The following is a 21,612-nucleotide window of genomic DNA, read 5'->3' on the forward strand; positions in this document are numbered from 1 at the left end:
GGGGGGGGGGGGAGCATTTCAAACAAACCATACAGCAGCAAAATGGCTCAAATGAGTCTGCGAGGTTAAAACCATTTTCATAATAATGTGAACACATTTTTTTCCCTTTTCAATGCTTGACCTCTGCACTGATGGTACAAAAGTGATGGTGTGTAAAACTGCTGGTGCCTTAGCACAGATCTAATCTGCGCCACCAAATTGTCTGGCTGGTCTTTTCTTCCTCACCACCGTGCACTCGCAATTAAAATTAAAGGGCCAGCTTTGCCTTGGAGTGTTCTTGATGATACATATGAATCATTAATGTTCTTAAACCTTGGTTCTTGAGTACACTTTTTTTCTATACTCTGTATGACAATGAAATGCAAAGTATATGTGAAACTCTTACGCTAAATACCGTAGTACGATGGTTGTCTCTAGGAAAAGCATTTGTGCAACTGAATTAGAGCCTAAACTCGCGACCTTTTCTATGAAACATTCTTCCTCGAAAGAATGACAGAGTGACAAACTCTGGCTAGTCAGACTTGGGTATTTGGCAGACATTTTCTAGAAAATGAATGGAGTGAGCCTGTTACTTGAAGGAAAACAACTTATAGTATTTATTGTCAACTTGTCAATGAAAAACTTTAATCTTTGAAGCAAAAATTAAAATTATGGAAAACTGGTATCCACCATCATGGACTTGGCAGCTTTCCAGTACTTAAAATCTTTTCTAATGAAGTGCGTGGTGATAGTAGCAAACGTAATTTTTTGACATTGAATAATGCAGTATTTCAACATTTGGACAATCTGCATAATTCATTGAAGCAATATTTCCCAAATGACCAATGCAAGTTAAAAAAAAATCATGCATGGGTAAGATACATTCAAAATGGAAGGCAGACCAATGGGGTTTAATGTAACAGATATGAAAAGTTCATAGAATTTTTCAGATTCCATACTGCAGCTAACCCTTAAGAAATTACAGCTCGTGTCTTAGTGTAGAATCAAAGAGGAATACCCACAATTGTCTGAAAAGTTTATGAAAATATTCTTCCTGTCTGTGTGAAGACAAATTTTCTTCATGCACTTCAAACAAAACAGCATATTGCAACAGATTAGAGGCAGAAACAAAGTCCAGCTAGCCTCTGTTAAGTCAGACATTAAAGAGATTTGCCAAAATATAAAATAATGCCACTCATATCACAAGTTTTTGTTAATGTAAATATGGTTGTTTTCATTTAAATGATATTTATGTTGTTATTATTTTTCAAGCAATAAATATGTAAGTATTTCAAAATTTATCGGTTTTAATTTCTAATATGGTAAATATGATAGATACAGTCCACATAAACAAAAGCTTTGCCGGGCCTTTGATGATTTTTAAGAGTGTAATGGGATTCTGAGACCAAAAAATTTGAGAATCGGTGCTCCAGGGCAAAGAATGTCGGGAAGGGGTCTGAACATCTGGGTCTGGACCATGTTGAGCCACAGACTTACGGTGTGACTGCCTGAAACCTTTTGGGAGTAAGTTAGGGGATGGATGGGTGGATGGATGGGTCGATGGGTGGATGGTAGAAAGTATGAAGCATGCACATTTTCTTAGTAGATTCTGGAGACAGACTGTGAAAACTGAGTTCTGTTTCCTTCATTTATTAACCATGTGGTCTCAGGCAAGGGACTTGATATTCCTGAGCCTTAATTTCTTCATCTGCAAAACATATACAATAATAGTACTCACATCAAGAGGTTGTGAGAGTTGAATAAATTAATCCATGTTATTTGCTTAACAGAATGCTGGCCACATAATAAGCCCTTGGTATACGTTAGCTTTTATTATGATGATGGTGTAATGTGCTACAGAACCTCGCTGAGTCTCCTTTTCTTCCTATGTAAAGTTAGGGAGTTAGAGGATCTCTCAAGTTCTCTTCCAGCTCTAGCATTCAGTAATCACCACCACTACCATCATCATCATCTTCTTCCCCTAAAGTTTATTGAGCATTTACTATTCTCAGCCATTATGCTAAACGCTTTATATGGATGACCTTATTTAATCCTCACTACAGTGCTGTGAATTAAATGCTGTTATCATCCCAGTTTTATGGAATAGACTGAGACCAGATCTACTGTCTGATCTGGAACTCAAACCCAGATCTCTCTTTTTTTTTTAACATCTTTATTGGAGTATAATTGCTTTACAACGGTGTGTTAGTTTCTGCTTTATAGCAAAGTGAATCAGTTATACATATACATAGGTTCCCATATCTCTTCCCTCTTACGTCTCCCTCCCTCCCACCCTCTCTATCCCACCCCTCTAGGTGGTCACAAAGCACCGAGCTGATCTCCCTGTGCTGTGCGGCTGCTCCCCACTAGCTATCTATTTTACGTTTGGTAGTGTATATTATGTCCATGCCACTCTCTCGCTTTGTCACAGCTTACCAGATCTCTCTTGACCCCGCAGTCCATGTGTCTAAGCAGAGCATAGGCAGTGGAAGCTGATTCCAGGTCTAATCCTGGCTATGTCACCTTGGGGCAAGTGACTTAAACCCCTGTTGCTTTAGCTTCTTTATCATAAAGTAAAAACAGTACCTGTGTCATAAGGTGGCTGTGAGGTTTAACTTGGTCGCTTCGTGAAAAGCATTTATCCCAGTATCTGTTCCATACAGAGCCCTCAAGTGATAGGACCCACCTCATCCCTGTGAGCCATGAGCCTTGATTCTCTGCTTCTGACGGGTTTACAACCACATGTTCTAGTATCTTCATGGTGTTTAACTAATGAACATGAATATACAGTGGGCTACGGCTGCCTATTATATACTTCACCTTAGTCATAAAGGGGGAAGATTACCATCAAATGCTGACATAATTACATAAATAATAAGTGCTATAGGTGCTAAAGCATTTTTTATTATTATTTTCTGGTGAGAAAAAATGGGCAGCCCTACCAGCTAATGTGGTGACTGTAGATCTTTTACGGAATGTTCGTTGGAGAATATACTCACTGTTAGAAACTAAGAAAACAATATATAAGGTCCTAAGAGAAAATTTAGTGCTTTTCTATAAAGTTGCTTTAGGCTTATAATAAAAATAGGAGGTTGTAGTAAAATTAAGGAGGTCAGGGAATAGTCTTGTTGAGTCAAACTGTTAAAACATCTCTCCCTAAAGGAAACATTTGGAACCAAAGTTACCACATATAACCTGTTAGTAGCCCAACTAAGATTTCACTTCAGAGACATGAGCGTAGGGAAGTCCTGGTGAGTATCATGGCAAGTATGCTTATGTAAAGCTGCTTCCAGTGTATGACACTGACTGCAAAATTACGCTCTTCTATTCTCATTCAGAGGCTCCAAAGATTCGCATCCCAAGGCACCTAAAGCAAACCTATATCCGCAGAGTTGGAGAAGCCATCAATCTGGTTATACCTTTCCAGGTAATAATTCAGCGTTGCTCATTTTCTCCTTCCCATGCTGGCGTGTTTAAGGAGTAGAGGGAGGGTCTTCAGCATTTAAGTTATTCGTGATTCAGAATTACCTCAGAGGAAAGGCAGGAAAGGATAGAAGAGATTTGGAGAGGGATTAAACAACCTCCTGCTTTACAAGTACAGAAATCTATAAAAGTGTCCTGGATTTTCCTTCTGCATGAGATAAATGAGGCCTAGTCTTATCTGAGGCTCAGGGACCACAGGGGGCCAGAGAGGAAACACCAAGGAGACACCGAAACAAGAAATACTTAAAGATCTTTCTGGTTCTATCCATCTGTAAAACTGATCTTCCTTTTAAGTGAAGTTCTTGGTGTAACATTCAGGAAAACAACATGTCCTTACTTCCCATGATTACCCCAAACCACACTCAAATCACCCAAATTCCAATGAGGGATAACTGAAATTTGAAATTTTGATGTCCCTAACTGAAATAAATGAACATTGTTAAATCATCGCTCTCTCAAAAGAATCTGTTATTTGTAAGATTAACCAGGCTTTGCATATGATAATCACTTTTGGACTCTCTCTCTCTCTCTCTCTCTCTCTCTCTCTCTCTCACACACACACACACACACACACACACACACACAAACACCCACTGCACCATTACCTCCTTACTCATTTGATTCCTTTTATGCCTCTAAACAGTGCTGTTCAATAGAACTTTCTGTGATGATAGGAATGTTCTGTGTATGCAGTGTCCAATATGGTAGCCAGCAGCCAAATGTGGCTATTGAGGACTTCAAAGGTGCAGCTAGGAACTAGGGCAACTGGGGAAATGAATTTTTAATTTTCCTGAATTTGAATTAGTTTTACTTTAAATAGCCACCTTGAGCTTGCGGCTGTTACGTCAGACAGCATGGCCTTAGAACTAGAATTTAGGTCTCTGCCAACATTTGGATACACACACACACACACACACACGCACGCAGAGCTGGTTCAAACACAGGCTCCCATGAAAACTAACCTAAAGGGACAGCCAGTTCAGGCCATTCTCACTGCACCTGGGGCCCAGCCTTAGAAGAGGCAGTTAGCTTCTGCATACGCAGCACCTGAAATCAGAACGGAAGTCAAGGAGGACGTGAGTGTGAGCACAGCAGACGAGGAAGGCAGTGGCTTGGCAAGGTTCCTCCCACTTCTGTCCTCCCGCAGCCTAAAAAACAAACCAGGAGTTGGCACAAGGCGGGCACCCAGGACCCAGCCCCAGCCCTGGACTGGGGCTGAATCAGCCCTCTAGTTTCCACATCATGTCAACAGCTAGGGCTAATCCCAGTTCCCAGATCTTATTGGGAATGGGAGAGTGTATTCAGCTCTGTCCCTGGGTCTGGGAGAGGAGAGAGCATGAGAACAGGGACCTCATAGGTATGGCATCCCAGGGGCTGGTCAGCTACTAGGAAGGGGATGATGAGACTAGTATGTCATGTTTGTATATTTATGTAACCTCTAAAGTTCTCGAACCTTTTCTCATTTGAGCCCCAGATACATCTTGTGAGGCAGGAATGGCAGATTTCCTTACCCACCTTGAGAAGGGAAGAAACTGACATTCAGAGAAGCTAAGTGACTTGCCCAAAGTCACACAGCAAATAAATGGTAGTGCCACGAACAGAGTCTGTATCTCCAGACACTGAATCCAGTGCTTTTTTCACTCCATACGTTATCAGAGAACTCATTTTTTCCCCCCAGTGATTAATAGTAAATTGTACACTTAAGGAAATGAGACCTGGAACTATTTTTCCCATCTTTAACAGTATTGTTCCCTACTTCCCATATGCACATCTGAGCACCTGCAACCATTCTTCAAGCCCTGTGTGGAGGGGTTTGATGTGTGTCTCTCACATTCCTTAGCAGAACCTATCAACAAGTCACATTAGGAGCCCATGGGAAGGCTGTGCGTTTCCCAACGGAATTAATGCTTGGTTCCTGTCTGTGGGGTGAGCCTGCGTGCTGAGGAATCCTAGGAATTTTCTTTGTAATGTAAACTAAAACTCATGTCCTTGAATGAGATTATAATTACTCAAAGTCTGCTCTTAAAGAATAGTTTCAGCTGCTAGAGAGAACAGAGAGAGAATTACAGACAAGTCTGAAATGAGCAACACAGTACAGTGGAACAATAATCATTAGCATGTAGATGATATTAATGAAACACCTCTGCAGTGCACAGAAGCTTTCTAAGAACTTCAGTTGTGATAACCACCCTGAAGAAAGGTACTCTCATTGCATTTTACAGATTGGGAAATTGAGGCAGAGAGTTTAAGTAACTTGCCCGAAGTCACACAGCTATTAAGTAGTGGAGTCAGGATCCAAATACAGATTCTAGGGTCCCAGGGCCCATGTTCTGAACCATTAGGCTGTGATGTGCAGGCTTTGGAGTTGAAAAGACCTGGCTAGAAGACCAGCTTCCAGCACTTAGCTGCAAGGCCTTGTGCAAGTCATTTAATACCTTTATCAAAAAAAAAAAAAGTTGTGGGGGGGGGCTTCCCTGGTGGCACAGTGGTTGAGAGTCCGCCTGCCGATGCAGGGGACACGGGTTTGTGCCCCGGTCTGGGAAGATCCCACATGCCGCGGAGCGGCTGGGCCCGTGAGCCATGGCCGCTGAGCCTGCACGTCCGGAGGCTGTGCTCCGCGGCGGGAGAGGCCACAGCAGTGAGAGGCCCGCGTACCGGTAAAAAAAAAAAAATGAGGATAATCCTGATGTGAAGAGTCAGGGAAGTTATAAATATCATGTACCTAACATAGTACCTTGCATGCAGAATGCAATCAATGGGCAGTAGTGAATATTAACGTTACTGCTATAACTGCCCACCACCAGGCCATTTTCCAAACTTGCCTAGGATGGGGTAAGCCACTGCCCATTTATTTAATGCTGAAAAAAAATCTGGAGACAATCTGATCCCCTCCTGCCTCTACTTTTTCTGTCTTTTTTTTTTTCTTTTAAGGGAAAACCAAGACCAGAAGTAACTTGGAAGAAAGATGGTGCACCTATTGATAAGAATCAGATCAACATTCGCAACTCTGAGACCGATACAATCATATTTATCAGAAAAGCAGAGAGGAGCCATTCTGGGAAATATGATCTGCAGGTCAAAGTGGAAAAATACGTGGAAACTGCATCCATTGATATCCAGGTTGTTGGTAGGTTTGGAGGAGGGAACTAGAACATTATATATGGAGGCAAATTGTCCTTGTCAATAAGGCAAGAGTCAGAATTTCTTCTGTTAGGCTGGCTCTACAGAAAATTCCTCTTTTCAGAATTTAAAAAAATAGATAAATTAGGAAGAATGGTTAGCATTTTAGAATAATTTTTCACTGACTAAAAGGGCTAATCATGGGAGACTTAGGGCATATACAGTAAAGAAAATTAATGTATATACTTTCTAGTGAAAACTATCAGTAATGTTTTACAATCCAGTTCTCTCTTACTCTGTTTCTCAACTCTTCAATGATCAAACTATTTCCCATGTTGAATTCTTGCATTAAGAAAACATTATAGATTCTAGATATAGTTTAACATGTTTCTTACTACATTTAAAATTTGCTAATAGTAACGTTAATGGAGAATGAAGAATTTTTATTAAATGTAAGAAAGGTATACCTAAACAGAGTTAAACAGTTAAAGACTGAATTGTGGTTGGTCGTGCAGTGCTTAGATACTTACCTGTCCAAACAAGGTTAGTTCTTACTTGTTTCCACAGTTAGGGCAATAGAGGGAGGATCTCTTACAAGTAGACCCTTCTCGCTTGAACTGTTCTATAATTTTTGCAATGTCAGGAAATAAATTTAAGAGCAGAGTTAGGAGAAGCCTTGTCTCCAGTCAATTTTATGATTAGAGTTTAGCACACGTGCTAGAACTAGAGGCTCTTTAACCAAAGGAGCAGCTTCCTGTGGCAAACCTTCCCTTAGGTGAAAGTTCATGTCCTTTAAACTAAGCAATCTTTTCGTGCTGACTAAACTGTCTTGATTTTTGTTAAGTTGAAAGGAGTGTTGAGGATGTTCTATGTGCCCTTGGGTCTGGCCTGGCTCCATTTAATTTCATTGAATTAATTTATTTATTTTAAACATCTTTATTGGAGTATAATTGCTTTACAATGGTGTGTTAGTTTCTGCTTTATAACAAAGTGAATCAGCTATACATATACATATGTCCCCATATCCCCTCCCTCTTGCATCTCCCTCCCACCCTCCCTATCCCACCCTTCTAGGTGGACACAAAGCACAGAGCTGATCTCCCTGTGCTATGCGCTGGCTCTATTTTAATGGAAGCCCTTGTGGTTGGGTCTGGAAGAGACTTGCCCCCTGAAACACGAGGAAGGGCTTTTTTATTTTTCCTACTTTGCCATGTAGTTACTTTACCAGGTAGTTATGAGTGCCTGGCACGTCACTCAAAGTGTTCAATAAATAGTAACAATTAGTATCCTACTTATTTTATTAGTCCCAAATTTATGTTTCTGCCGTGACTGTAAAAATCTAGCCATTTACTGTTGGGGAGCAAGTGTTTGAAAAGCCAACGTGAACTTTGAAGACAAAGCAGACCTGGGGTACAGGTGGGAAGTTGAACAGGGAGAAGACATCTGTCTGTAGGACAAATTGGTGAAAACAGGAGATAGAAAACTGTGGTTGTAGAGACTCATTGTTGGTAATTGTAGAAAGGAAGTGAGGTTTATCACTGTGGTTTCCCTCCACCCCCGGAGCCCATGAAGACTGCATCTTAAATGTTGCTTAAAAGAGAGAAAAACATGACCAGAAAGCACTCTGATATTTACTCTTTTCAATCTGACATTTCAAATAGAAATAATTATAGTTGCATTTTAATACCTGAAAAATATTTCAGAACAGAAAGGGTACTGCTTGCACTGCAAAGGATAACAGATGTGAAATTTCTCTGATACATAATACGATTATTGTCCTTCCTTGGACCTCTATGCGTGATTTTTTTTTGAGGCGGCCTCCCAATGAAGATTTAGTTTTCTTTTTTATTAATTAATTTTTCTTGAAGTATAGTTGATTTACAATGTTGTGTTAGTTTCTGCTGTACAGCAAAGTGAATACATATACATATATCCACTCCTTTTTAGATTCTATTCCCATATAGGTCATTACAGAGTATTGGGTAGAGTTCTCTGTGCTACACAGTAGGTTCTTATTAGTTATCTATTTTATATATACTAGTGTTGTATGTCAGTCCCAACCTTCCAATTTATCCCTCCCCCCAAGTTTTCGTTTACTTGACTTTTGGCCTTTCTGAATGTTACTGCAATTTACTGGAAGGTCAGAGGTCACAGAAATTCATAGTGGAGAGAATAAAGTGAAGAAAGACTTTATTTCTTCATTAATGCATTCTACTTCCATAAAATGGAAACACTGATAAATACAAATGAATCTTGGAGGGAGAGATGGCAGAGGAAATAAGTTTTCCTCACTCCCATTAAAGGTGCCTTTTGAGTGCAGCAGAGGACCTCTCTCACAGACTGTGGGCTTCGGGCCTCTCACCGAAAGCTGGAGCTACACAGCCCAGGTAGGCTCTATGATTTCAAGTCTAGCATCAGCTTACCTTTCCCACTAGGCAGGATAGCCTGTGACTCACTGCCAGTAGTCGGCCCCTGGAGGGATGGTTAATGATGTTTGAAGTTTCAGTTACATTTTCTTTTCAAAATCCTTCTCTTTCCATGAAGATGAAGGTCAGGGGTTTCCAGATAAGATTAGTAGGAGTGCATTGTACTTCTCTGGAGAAGAATGCAAAAGAAACGTGGGTAGAAATACAGGAAGAAAAGGACATTTTTAAATATCCTCCTGTAACAAGGTCTAGGTTGGGGGGAAAGTGACCTCACAGTGATGCCATGAATTCATCCTACAGACCGTCCGGGTCCACCCCAAGTTGTGAAGATCAACGATGTCTGGGGAGAGAATGTTGCTCTATCATGGATACCACCAAAGGATGATGGAAATACTGCCATTACAGGGTACACGATCCAAAAGGCCGACAAGAAGAGCATGGTAAGGTCTGGCTTTCTGTGGTGCAGCAGCAGCAAAATAACATTTCATCACAAGTAAAGGGGGAAGCATGAGGTCGTCTCTGGTGAGGAACTCATGAGGGTCATGGAGAAGTGATGTGGCGCAGTGGAAAGGGTAAAGCCTTGGGAGCCACGAAGAGTTGGACTTGCATTTCCACTTAAAACCACATACACATGGACAGTCACTTAACCTCTTTGATCTCCATTTCCCTCATCTGTAAAATAAGGACACTGATGTTTACCTCGCTTGTTTATCAAGAGGCTAAAACAGGGACTCCCCTGGAGGTCCACTGGCTAAGACTCCATGCTTCCACTGCAGGGGGTGTGGGTTCGATCCCTGGTCAGGGAACTAAGATCCTGCATGTCACGCAGTGAGGCCAAAACAACATAAAGCAACTGGCAGAATGCTCAGTAGAATTCAGTAAAGTTATTCGTTCAACAAATATTTACTCACTCTGGATTCTGACTCAGATCTGCACCCATGCAACTTCTTTCTCCTTGTAAAATGAATGTTGGTAGCATGGACTGATGTCTTAAAAAAAAAAAAAATCCAGTTAGAAAAGAAAGATTCTAAAGGTAACAGCATATGCAAAGGTCCTGAGGAGGAAAAGCATTTAGAGTATTCAAGAAGCAACTCAGTTGGCGTACGAATTATTATTACCTATGTTAGATCACCAGATTTTAAACGTTAAAGTCTAGGTCTTTCTGAATCAGAATCCATCCACTACAGCTACTATTGCTCTACCTGTAAGTCAATGAATGAATAAATGAATGTTTGGACACAGAATGGCTTGGAGCCACTATTCATTCTCATAGGAAGAGTAAAACATCATACCAAATGATATTGATAGGAAGTCTGCAGGCATTTACACTACTAGATCTCAGTAAGAACTTAGGGTATGAGGTTACATTGGATTAATAGAAGGGGAGAGGGTTGGAAAGAGCAGTCTAAGTAACCGGAATGGATTTCAAGCCTTGCCTTTCCATAAACTATTTCTAGCATGTCTTTCCCCCCACCCCTGGGTGGGTGTTACATGACAAAATAAGACTTGGCATTTAAAGAAACATGTTTCAGCCAAACCTGGACAGCTTGAGAGCTAGATCAATGGATGACTTTGCAGGGGAAGTATTGACCACCTTGGATTTCCTTAGCAATGAGGGCTCTTCTTTGGACCTTGGTCCAGATACTGGCAATGAATCCAGGGGTACCACACTGCCTCCAGGTGCTCCACATTCTTCCACCCCCACCACATTGCCAACAGTTTTCTTCTCAGATATCTAGTCAAGTTCAGTTGAGTTAGGACTTTCCTGCTGCTTCGTGTGTCTGAGGTCTGCCTGCTGACAGGAGAGGAACCCCAGTCCCACCCCCTTGTGTTTCTGGTGCATTTCAGCAAGGGCAGACCTACAGACCAGAAGATTCTCACTCTGCCCAGTGCACTTCCCCGGAGGTCACCACACCACTATCTCACTGTGGCTACAGATGCTGTTTTTCACTTAAATTCCTATAGTCCTTTATACCTTCCATAAACATTGTTTTCGTGATGTATGCCAACACATTCATTTATTCATTCATTTACTATTTGTTGAGCACTGTTCTAGCTGGTGGATCAAAAACAAAAAGACAGCTCCTCGGGCTTCCCTGGTGGCGCAGTGGTTGAGAGTCCGCCTGCCGTTTCAGGGGACATGGGTTTGTGGCCCCGTCCGGGGGAATCCCACGGGCCGCGGAGCGGCTGGGCCCTTGAGCCATGGCCGCTGAGCCTGCGCGTCCGGAGCCTGTGCTCCGCAACGGGAGAGGCCACAACAGTGAGAGGCCCGCGTACCGCAAAAAAAAAAGAATAGAGGAGAGGACTGTAGCCCGGCAGACGGCCTCTCAGACAGCTCTGAGGAACTGCTCCACAGAAGCATAGCTTTCAGCACAGTTGTGAACCTTGTTTGAACAAAGAACCTCAGATATGACAGGGATACATTCCTTCAGGGTTTCCAAAAGAGACAGTTCAGCACATACACAGCAAGTCATTAGGAGCGTGGTGCCTGAGGAGGGGAGCTTTATCACGGAAGGAGTACAAGCATTGATGTCCCAGGAAAGGAGGCATTTATCTGGATCTTCAAAAGAGACCTTCGTCACTTCTGGACAGTGCATGCTTTTCTTTAAATGATTAAAGCAGATGTACAGTGTATGTTTATTAGGCCCCCAAACGGGCTGTTCCAGTTAGCATAAAGTTTAAGTTAAACCACATATAAGCCAGAATGACTTCTTCATACCTCAATATATGAAAATTTCTTCCATCCACATCTAGGGTAAATGAGTCTAATGTGTAAATGAAGATTAAATGACGTAGTCAAGGGTAAATCAATTGTAAAGCGTTAAACAAATTAAATATACATTTCTGTTACCCTCAGTATAAAAAATTAGTGCTCTTTTTTCCTCTCAGTTAATGCAACATCCCTGTTATTTATTCAAATCAACAGGTGAAATAGCTGTGTATTTTTAAGTGATTTTCCTCAATTTTTTTTTTTTTTTTCAGGAGTGGTTCACTGTCATTGAGCATTATCACCGAACCAGTGCCACCATTACTGAACTGGTTATCGGAAATGAGTATTACTTCCGGGTCTTTGCTGAAAACATGTGCGGCCTCAGTGAGGATGCAACAATGACAAAAGAGAGTGCCGTGATTGCCAAGGATGGTGAGTTGGAAGCGGGCTGGACATCTGGGAACCTTGATTTTCAGTGATGAGACAGAGAAGACAGAAAGAAAAAGAGATGTGGTGAAAGGGGCTAAGAATATCATAAACACACATTTAAAATTATGGTAAGGAGATGCAGCCACAGGCCAGGGAATGCTGGCAGCCGCCAGAAGCTGGCAGAGGCAAGGAACAGATTCCCTGCTACAATATCCAGGGTCAGCGTGGCCCTGCCAACACCTTGATTTTGTATCTCTGGCCTCAAGAACTGTGAAAGAATAAATTTCTGTTGTTGTAAGAAATAAAAAATAATAAATAAATAAAATTATGGTAAGAACGTCCAACCAAAATGTTAATCTTACGAGTAAAATATTTTAAGGAAAATTATATTATGGTTGCATTTTTTAACGTACAAGCTTTCATTCATGGCAACATCTGGGTAGTGGGTCTCTCAATGGCTAAAATCACAGGGGTAGGAAAAAGTCACCATTTACTTTTAGAGCTTGGGTTACTTTTATTCTTGGACACCTTCAAGGATGCTACACATGAGAGCCACTTTTCAATGAAAGGAGAAGTTGGATTCCACCCCTGTCATTTCATTTCCTCATAAACCATGTCCTTCCGGCCCTTCCTCGTTACTTTCATGTTAAAGCACATTGTTGAGCAAAACACCCAGACACTGAATTCTTCCCAATACTTATTTCAGTTCCAGATGACCCCTCTGGCTTTCTTTCCTGTGTGTGATGGGCTGTACATTGGTATCCTTCTGAATGAATACCCTGTGGCCTTCACACATGTTTTTCTAAGCTCAGGGAAGTTTTCAAGGTGAGTCAAGTATGCTAAGAATAATATATTCTCAGGCCAATTTGTATATCTCTATTGCTTGTTTTTAAGGTAAAATCTACAAAAATCCAGTGTATGAAGACTTCAATTTCACAGAGGCACCCATGTTTACTCAGCCATTGGTCAACACCTACGCTATAGCTGGTTACAATGCCACCCTGAACTGCAGTGTGAGAGGAAATCCTAAGGTACCATGCTTTTGGGTTTTTTTAATCACATTAATTAAATTTAAAAATTAATTCCAAACTCCCTCTTTTATATTCACTATGTCATAATTATAAGTAGTAATATAAACTGAGCTTCCAACTGCTATTTGTGTCTTTTTCTGGGATAGGGAGGGGGGTACAGGGTGGTGGTATTGGTGGATAATTAAGGACACTATTTAAATGTAGAAAAAATATTTGTATTTCTTTACTAACTAAGGGATACTTTCTAAGGAAAAACCAAACCACTTATTTTTAAAAGAACTGAGAGATAAAGAGATGGAAGTAATATTGTGTCACCTGAAAAACTAGGCGGTGATATTGATTTATCAAGCTTTCTGTAATAGTGTAAAGCAAATAATTGTACTATAGTGCAAGGCAGAATACGAATGTACAGTGATAAGGGTACAGAGTACCAGGAAGGGAGAGATCGCATCTGACTGAAGAGATTTAGAAAAGATTTCAGGTTTCATGTTGCTGGCATTTGAAAAGAACAGCAAATTAAGGAATGTTGCCCATGGAGCTATCTATCCCTGGGTGGCACTGAGAGAAAGTGCCCTAGAATTTGGAAAAACTGCAAACAGTGATATTTTTCCTGCATATACCATGAGCAGAAATAGAGAAGTCAAAGGGAGAAGACAGCCTGAGGGTGGGAGGAAGATGCTGAATTCGTGTTTAATTGGAGGTGATGTTGGTACATTCAAGCGGGAATGACCAGGAGGCGAGGAGAGCATCGCCAGAGCTTGGGAGAAAGGTGAGGGCTATGACTCTTGGTTTGGGTGACCCAAGCATGGGGACGCTGCATCCCACCCCTTGGAGCCAAGGCTCTAGAAAGGAATATCAAACGAAAGAGAGTAGTGAAGCAAAATGTCAAGGAGCAAGGTGTGAGCCTCAGGAAATACTCCCATTTGAAAGGCGGAAGGAGGAAGAGGATGGTGTGAAGGACACTGAGAAGTGCTGTCTCTTGGGTCTGAGCAAGACAAATCAATAAGAGGTAGAGGAGAGAGTGTGGAGGGTGTGCATTTACAGAAGTGAGAAGAAGACAATATGAAAAAGAAGTGGCAAGTCAGTGGTATCGACTGTAGTTCAGAAGTCAAGCAGAATGGAGTAGCCTTCCTGGGCGATTGATCTGGGATTATCTGTTTGGAGTAGATCCATCCATTGCCACCAGGTGATGAAAACAGATGTCAGAAGAGAGATTAAATGGTGAGGAGGCATAAGCAGCCCATAAAGAATTAGAAAAGCATGTCAGGGAAAGAAAGTAGAGAAAACTGGCTGGTGATGACACCTTACAGGGATTCTTTGAAAAACACCGAGCAATATACACTCTCCAGGATGAGTTAACCTCATGGACCTGTAGATCAAATTTAAATGTAACTGAATCTTGGGGAAGATTGCCCCAGGGCTGTCCTCTGAACAAATCTGGCTGGCTTCTTCAGAACTGCTCATTCGCTTTCTTGCCAAGCATTAAGTAGAATTTAATTTGAGAGAAACCGTTCTCAAGCTGACGTGGATTCTTCTTAGATGTAGTATTTCCTTTCTAAGCCATGCTTTAAAATTCTGTCACTGGCTTTGATGGTCTATTATTAGGCTAAGTACAGATACGTTTTGCCCTAATTTGCTTCCATCTTCAGCCCAAAATTACCTGGATGAAAAACAAAGTTGCTATTGTGGATGACCCAAGATACAGGATGTTCAGCAACCAGGGAGTCTGTACTCTGGAGATTCGAAAGCCCAGCCCCTATGACGGAGGCACCTACAGCTGCAAGGCAGTCAATGACCTTGGGACAATGGAGATTGAATGCAAACTGGAGGTGAAAGGTATGACATCCCAGATCTTGTGTAGACTGAAATGAAAGAAAATCATTTAATTATTGTCCTTACTGCCAAATCCAAATTACTTGCCAACATTTTCTGGGGGAGGGGAGGAAGGGGGGGTAAGATTTGGGGAGAGAAGACATTTTTACATTCTGAACTCACTCTTATTTGTGATGGCTACTTGATTTTTTAAGTTGACTTACTTTCATCTCTTGCAATTCTTGTTGACTAAAGCACTATTAATTTCAATGAATTGTGGTATATGCACAGCATGGTAACAATGAATCAAGTCAAAGGGGTATTACTTTGGTGACGTAGTCCATCTTAGATAAATAGAAGCCTCATGTAAAAACACATCTAATGAAACTGCAGTTGAGGAATTTAACTATTTTTAATTAGTTTACTATTTTTGTGAAACTTTCTATGTATATGTAAATTTGCTAATTTAGTATTTAATATTACACATGTAGAATTCAGCATACACATATCATAACCCGTTCCTTTTAAAATCTCAGTAGAGAATTTCCATTTGTAGGTATGCATTTCATTTATACTAGTTTTCAGAAGTGTTGCAGCTAACGTTAACCAAGAAAACACATAAAGATTTCTGTGGTAGAAAAGTCTCAGTGTAATTGTCCTCTTAACCAGTTTTCATATTAATTGAGTATAATTTCTATCCTGAAGTTTTTCTCTTGACAATCAATACCTTTTGGGATACGATGAAAACTCTTACAGCTGTCAGAGTCACCGTTAGGAGATAAGGAGTGACATGATCCTAATGTCTCTTCTCTCATTCTTATTGCATTATTTTGCCATTTTGTGATAACCAAAGTCTTTACTTTTCCTACCTCTCTATAATGAAGGAATTATAATCTAAAAGTCAGATATAACTTTATAAATATCTATTTTAGAAAAAACGTAGTAAATGCTTAGGGTATTTATGTAAGCAATAACAACAACAACAAAAGTTTTTTAGTCCTAAATCTAGTGTAAATATAGTAGAGAAACTTCTCGAAAAAATTTTTTCCTTCTGTAACTTTAAAAATCCAGTATTCTCTCTGTTATGATTTTTGTCCATCCTCAGATAATACAGGATAGTAGATTCACAATTGAAAGAAAGAAAATTTTTAAGTGTTTTTCCTCTTAAATGTAAAGAATATAATATTCTTAGAAAATTTCAAACTTTACTATTGAGATAGTGGAAACAAATTTAAATGTTGTTCTTTTAGCTATTTATTAGCTTTTTTTTTTTTCCGGCTGTGCCACGCGGCACGTGGGGTCCTAGTTCCCCGACCAGGGAGTGAACCCGGGCCCCCTGCATTGGAAGCATCAAGTCTTAACCATTGCACTGCCAGTGAAGTCCTATTTATTAGCTTTAAATGCAGATTAAGGTCATAGTTGCAAACACATCTGGTTTCTAAACTCCTTATTAGTTCCAAGGTATTGTTGGTACTTATGTTCCAACACCCAAAACACAAGAACGCAAAAATCAAAAACCCAATACCACTTCTGCATGCTTTGAAAATACCTGAATGTTGCTAATGATATAAAATGATGGTTTCAGAATGGTTCAACATTTGGGGTCCTCCATAAGTGAATAATGTTATGCATATAAATGCTATATTCTTTATAGTAATTGAATTTAATAACATAAATAGTGTATTCTAGTATATAAATTCGTAATAAGGTATCAACTGTGATATATTAGTAAAAGCTTTTGGTCCTAAAAGTAAAGCCAAGATTATTTATCATCAGATTGTTATCTGATAATAGGTGACTTGAATCAAGTTAAGCTGTGGAAAAAAAAAAAAATAAAGTAAGACTGTCAACCAAGAATAAGTAAATACTGGTGCAAATATTCTAATTCTGCAGTGATATATCAAGGAGTAAATTCCCCTGGACAACCAGTCTTCCTGGCGGGGCAGCAACAGGTTTTATAAGTTCATATCCCACTGGATATTTCTTCTTTCCATTCCATTCCTCTTACACGAAATCGCACTTTGCATGTAAAGCTTGTCTTTCTCATTTGCTTTTAATTGTATTTCTTAGCAGCTCATGGCATACAGTGGTTATGCCATGAACAAGGAAGGCAAAATTATTCAAGGATATTAGGTAATATAGGAATAAGTGTTGTCAGAAAACTTAAGGACCATACCACAGGTTCCCATAAATAAAGCCAGAAAGCCACATTTGAATATGACCTCATTTTAGATATAAGGTTACCAAAATTTGGGAATCATTTGGCATTTCTTTAATATTTTCAAGCGTAGAGAGAGATGTTCTTCCTTTAAGATAGCTTCCATTGTGGGTTGGTTAGATTCATGTTGATGTTCAGAAAATTGAACATTTTTCCATTGCTAAGTTGTAGAAAAATTGTTCTGGGCATTTTTGATGGGGCGAGGACACAGATAAAAAACTATTTGGACTGTTTGGATCCAATATCTGGAAACTTTCATATTTAAGATTTTCCAATGAAAAATTCTCTAGTAGAATGTCTGTAACCCACCTATCCGTGGAACATTTTGGATAGTTTCATGGGACCAAGATTATTTCATATATTCATGAACTTAAAAGGAAAGAAAATTCTAGGCCCCATTACTAAATGTATTAATCGATAAATGAGTCCTACAGTATATGTATGATTGATCCCCTATTTGGAAGAGCAAATTAAGAAGTTCTCTGGGGCTATAGGTTAGCAACCTGATGTAAACTCTAATGACATAGACCCATGCCTGAGTTTACAGTGTTTGCTCTCTGAATTTCTAGAGATAACATCAACTTTCGAAAGAGGAAAGAATTAGGACTCTTTCAAAGTTTTGTAGATTGCACGTATAGTCACTTTCTAGCCTGTGTTTTTAAGCCTTGCATTTAGTTAGATCAGTCATATATAGTCAGTTCAGAATACAATATTCTAGAATAGTCTAATTTCTATATCCACTTGATAATTTTGCCTTTTAGAATTTCAACATATATATATATGTATACTTATGCTTTGTTGATTGTCCATGTTTTTCTGTTGTTGAAAAACACAATATATATATGTTGTAGGGGGGTTTCTTTAGCTAATGGTTTGGAAACTGTTACCATAATTATTCACTTTACGGTCGAATTGGCTTTGCCACCTGCTCAGGCAAAGTGGTTGTGCATATTAATAAATGTTTTACCTATTAATGATCCTTTTGAAGTGACTGGATCCCAGCCCTTCATTCCGTGCGCTTCTATTTTCCTGTACTTTTCACCTGACTAAGGATTAATGAAATCACCTCATCATAATCGTGACCATAATTTCATCCAACAAGTACTCAACTTTGGTTTTAGCACTTTATTAATGCTTACAACATGTCTCTCTCTCTCTCTCTCTCTCTCTCTCTCCCCCCCCCTCCCCCATTCCGTGCGCTTCTATTTTCCTGTACTTTTCACCTGACTAAGGATTAATGAAATCACCTCATCATAATCGTGACCATAATTTCATCCAACAAGTACTCAACTTTGGTTTTAGCACTTTATTAATGCTTACAACATGTCTCTCTCTCTCTCTCTCTCTCTCTCTCTCCCCCTCCCTCTCTCTCTCTCTCTCTCTCTTTTCCTTAGTTGTAGCACAGTAAGGATTTTTGAATGTATATTATCATCTAAGGTAAGCTTTCATATGGTTTTGGCATATGAAGCTTATGACTGTCATAAGCCATACAAAGCCTGTGGAGTATGGCATGATTTTCATTATGCAACCCAATGAAAATAGACTATTTAAACTCCCTAACATTGTAGTTTTAATGTGTATTTCAGTATCTTGCCATTAACAGCTAGTACTTATTCATCACAACAATCTTCTGTTGACATGAAGCAAGTTGTTGAATGCAGTAGAGCATGAATTAAAGCATTTAATGTAGATGAAAATGAGTGATACCCAAGCATTCTGAGCTCTTTGCATCAAGGAATGGACATGTACATAAGTGGCATCATTTCTTCCAATATGTGACTTTTTAAAAAAAAAGAGGAGAATGACTTTCCCAAATTGCATTAAAGAAGTTTTAAGAATGTTCAAATGGCATGCTGTTTTTGTCTGGACGTGAATTTATTAGCAAGTAGTAAAACACTTCTCTAAAGGACCATTTTTATGGTTTCATGGGTTCTCTCGTGAAGGGTACTTTTATTTTTTAAATATAATTCAGAACCATGGAGGGTAAGTATGAAATATTAGTAGGTGTTTCTCTCACCTTCAGAAGGTATTGGACAGGTTTTACTATTTTTAACAAAATATTTCCAATTTTTGCACTTTTGACAGTGTATGAATAGCCAAAGTTAAAGGAGTAGTTCCTTTTTTCTTCTCCCATGTGCTTGAATGGGAACTCTTTGTGCTTAATTGAAAGGAACATTAACAAACTGGAAACAGTTCTTCCCACTGATTTGTAACATGATTTGCATTTATTCTGCCACTCAATCAGAACACTTAAATCATCTATAGAGGAACCTCAAAACCTCGAAAAGAGCAATAAACACTCTCCAACTAGTGCGGAAATTAAGAACGAATAATAGTAGGGAGCAAAAAACTGCTATGGGTCTGCAGGGAACTTGCTTTTCCTTCTAGATGCCAAACGTTTTAGATTCTAAAGGTGCTAAACCCAGGAGAAGCTTTCCAAGTAGGGACTGAATGAATCTTTGTAACTAACTGGAACATAATTAGTCACGTTTCCAGGCAGCTAGTCACGAAGTCTTGTTTCAGGGATTTTTCACATGTAGACGGTTTTGACTTTGCCTTTTCCTTCTCGTCCTTTCTAGGTGGTCTTTCCTTCTGCAGGCTCCTCTTGCAAGGTGTGCCTCCTAGCGTAATTGATTCATACTTGCGAGACTTGCACTCAAGCAATCCTGAGGAATACTAAGGGCCTGGGCACTGCCGCTCTGCTCATCACTGCTTTGAAATCGGGTTGCAATGAGAAAGCATTTTCTGTTTTGCTCCCAGGCTCCCAAGTGTGGTTGTTTTCTTTCCTCCTGATGTTGAAGAAAAAAAAAAAGATGTTTGCACAGATTGCTTAATTAAAAATTGCAAACAAAATCTCATTTGAAGTTAGCATTTTGGTCATTGTTGTCTGTGCTTGGTCACTGTACTTTCCAAAAAAAGCAAGCTATAGAATAAGCAAAAGCATTTATTTTAATTTAAAATAGTAGGCTCTAAATGTTTTGTTTTCCCCTAGAGTAAAAAAACAGTACAATACACCGTAATAGAATCTTAAAAACCCATCTTTCCTTTGAGCTAAGAGATTTTTCTAAGCAGAGTTGTTTATTTCATACAACCCTACTTAACACCAGGGGATCTGTGCCCTTTTCCCCATTTAAAGTCATTACAAGAAATTTTAAAGTCTTTCAGACAAGTTTTCTCAACTGAAGGCAAAATGTATTCAATGAATGGTACAATAAATCTGAAGTGTTTATGATGAAATGACACAGTATTCGTTTATGTGTTTCGGGTTTACATGATCAGCCAGAACGGAGGACGAACGCTGGGAGCCAAGATGCTACCAAACTCAGGCCTGACCCAAATCACGTCTCTGGCATAGCATCCTGGCCAAATCCACCAGAGTTCCTGCCAAGACAGCTAGTCACAGTGATGGAGAGCTGTTGCAGCCTACAGAGCGGTTACAGATTTAGAGTTTGCTGATGGCCTCCATTCAAACTGATGAAAACCTTTCCCCAAATCTAGAAACTGAGAAACATTCGTGCAAGCCTGTCATCTTTTTAGCAACATCCTTCACTCTTCCTGATGTTACGGAGAAAGTTTCCGTTAGGGAAGTGGAGTAGAAGGGGGAGTCAAGTACTGTACCATTATTGTTTTCTCCCTCGCCTCCCTCCCTTTTGTTCTTTTGGCCTTTTGTTCTAGGAGCTAAATACATCCTGACCTACAGGGAGACCCACAGCGTCCTGGGACAGCATCTTAAAGTTTCTGCTCTGCTTTCTTTCCAGATCAGAGCTGGGAAGATGTGATGATAGCCAGGAACCTGGATAGTAGTTGTGGGGCTCATAAAGGGAAGGAGTGGATGATTCGGGTAGTTGCAATACTTTTGGGGAAAGCAAGGGAAAACTTGAATTCTTGTCCAGACTCTGGTGGATGCCTCTTTTTCTGTTTTGTTTGATTGGTGATCTTGCCTTATGGCTGTTAAGAATATTGGCTGTCACCCCATGTTCTCAATTACCTTCAAAATAATAATGTGTGCAATTCCTATGTAAATACCCATGTTAATCAGGAAACCTATTTACACATTATTGGATAAGATATTTTACATAAGAGAAATCTGGCTAATCTATAAAGACGTGAAGACCATATGTCCATGTGCAAACCAAACAAACAAGAGTGTGGCCAAACTTGTCGGCGTGGTCCCTGCAGCTCGCTGCTGGGTCAGGGCCTCATTGCAGCTGCTGGGCTGGTTGCTTAACTCAAATACTCTGACCCGTTTTGCCAAGTCATGGTCAATTTGTTATGCCTTTTATAAACATTGCCTAAATGCACCTATAGAGCATTTCTACAAAATATTGCTTCCCCAGTCATGACTTATCCTCTCTAACTGTATTGTATGCTAGGTAATGTTATTTTTCTACATATGATGTCTCC

At 39.9% G+C, this 21,612-nt stretch overlaps 1 protein-coding gene across 5 annotated transcripts in view; it reads left to right on the forward strand.

Annotated features, from left to right (window-relative positions):
• The window catches only part of MYBPC1 (myosin binding protein C1), a 100,276-nt gene extending 80,200 nt beyond the window's left edge, over positions 1–20,076 (forward strand). For 2 of the 5 annotated variants that reach the window (XM_007465349.1, XM_007465351.1), the window contains 8 exons: positions 3,318–3,406; positions 6,394–6,589; positions 9,309–9,448; positions 11,991–12,150; positions 13,042–13,178; positions 14,828–15,014; positions 18,603–18,645; positions 19,788–20,074. In XM_007465349.1, the coding sequence (XP_007465411.1) occupies positions 3,318–3,406; positions 6,394–6,589; positions 9,309–9,448; positions 11,991–12,150; positions 13,042–13,178; positions 14,828–15,014; positions 18,603–18,616 (923 nt within the window). In that variant the 3' untranslated portion in view covers positions 18,617–18,645; positions 19,788–20,074. Of the gene's footprint in view, positions 1–3,317; positions 3,407–6,393; positions 6,590–9,308; positions 9,449–11,990; positions 12,151–13,041; positions 13,179–14,827; positions 15,015–16,883; positions 16,943–18,602; positions 18,646–19,787 lie in introns of all 5 variants that reach the window. The other 3 variants (XM_007465348.1, XM_007465347.1, XM_007465350.1) reach the window with 3 other exon arrangements.
• The last annotated feature ends 1,536 nt before the right edge of the window (positions 20,077–21,612 follow it).

Source organism: Lipotes vexillifer, unplaced genomic scaffold, assembly GCF_000442215.2.
Source record: "Lipotes vexillifer unplaced genomic scaffold, Lipotes_vexillifer_v1.1 scaffold141, whole genome shotgun sequence".
Lineage (NCBI taxonomy): Eukaryota > Metazoa > Chordata > Mammalia > Artiodactyla > Lipotidae > Lipotes > Lipotes vexillifer.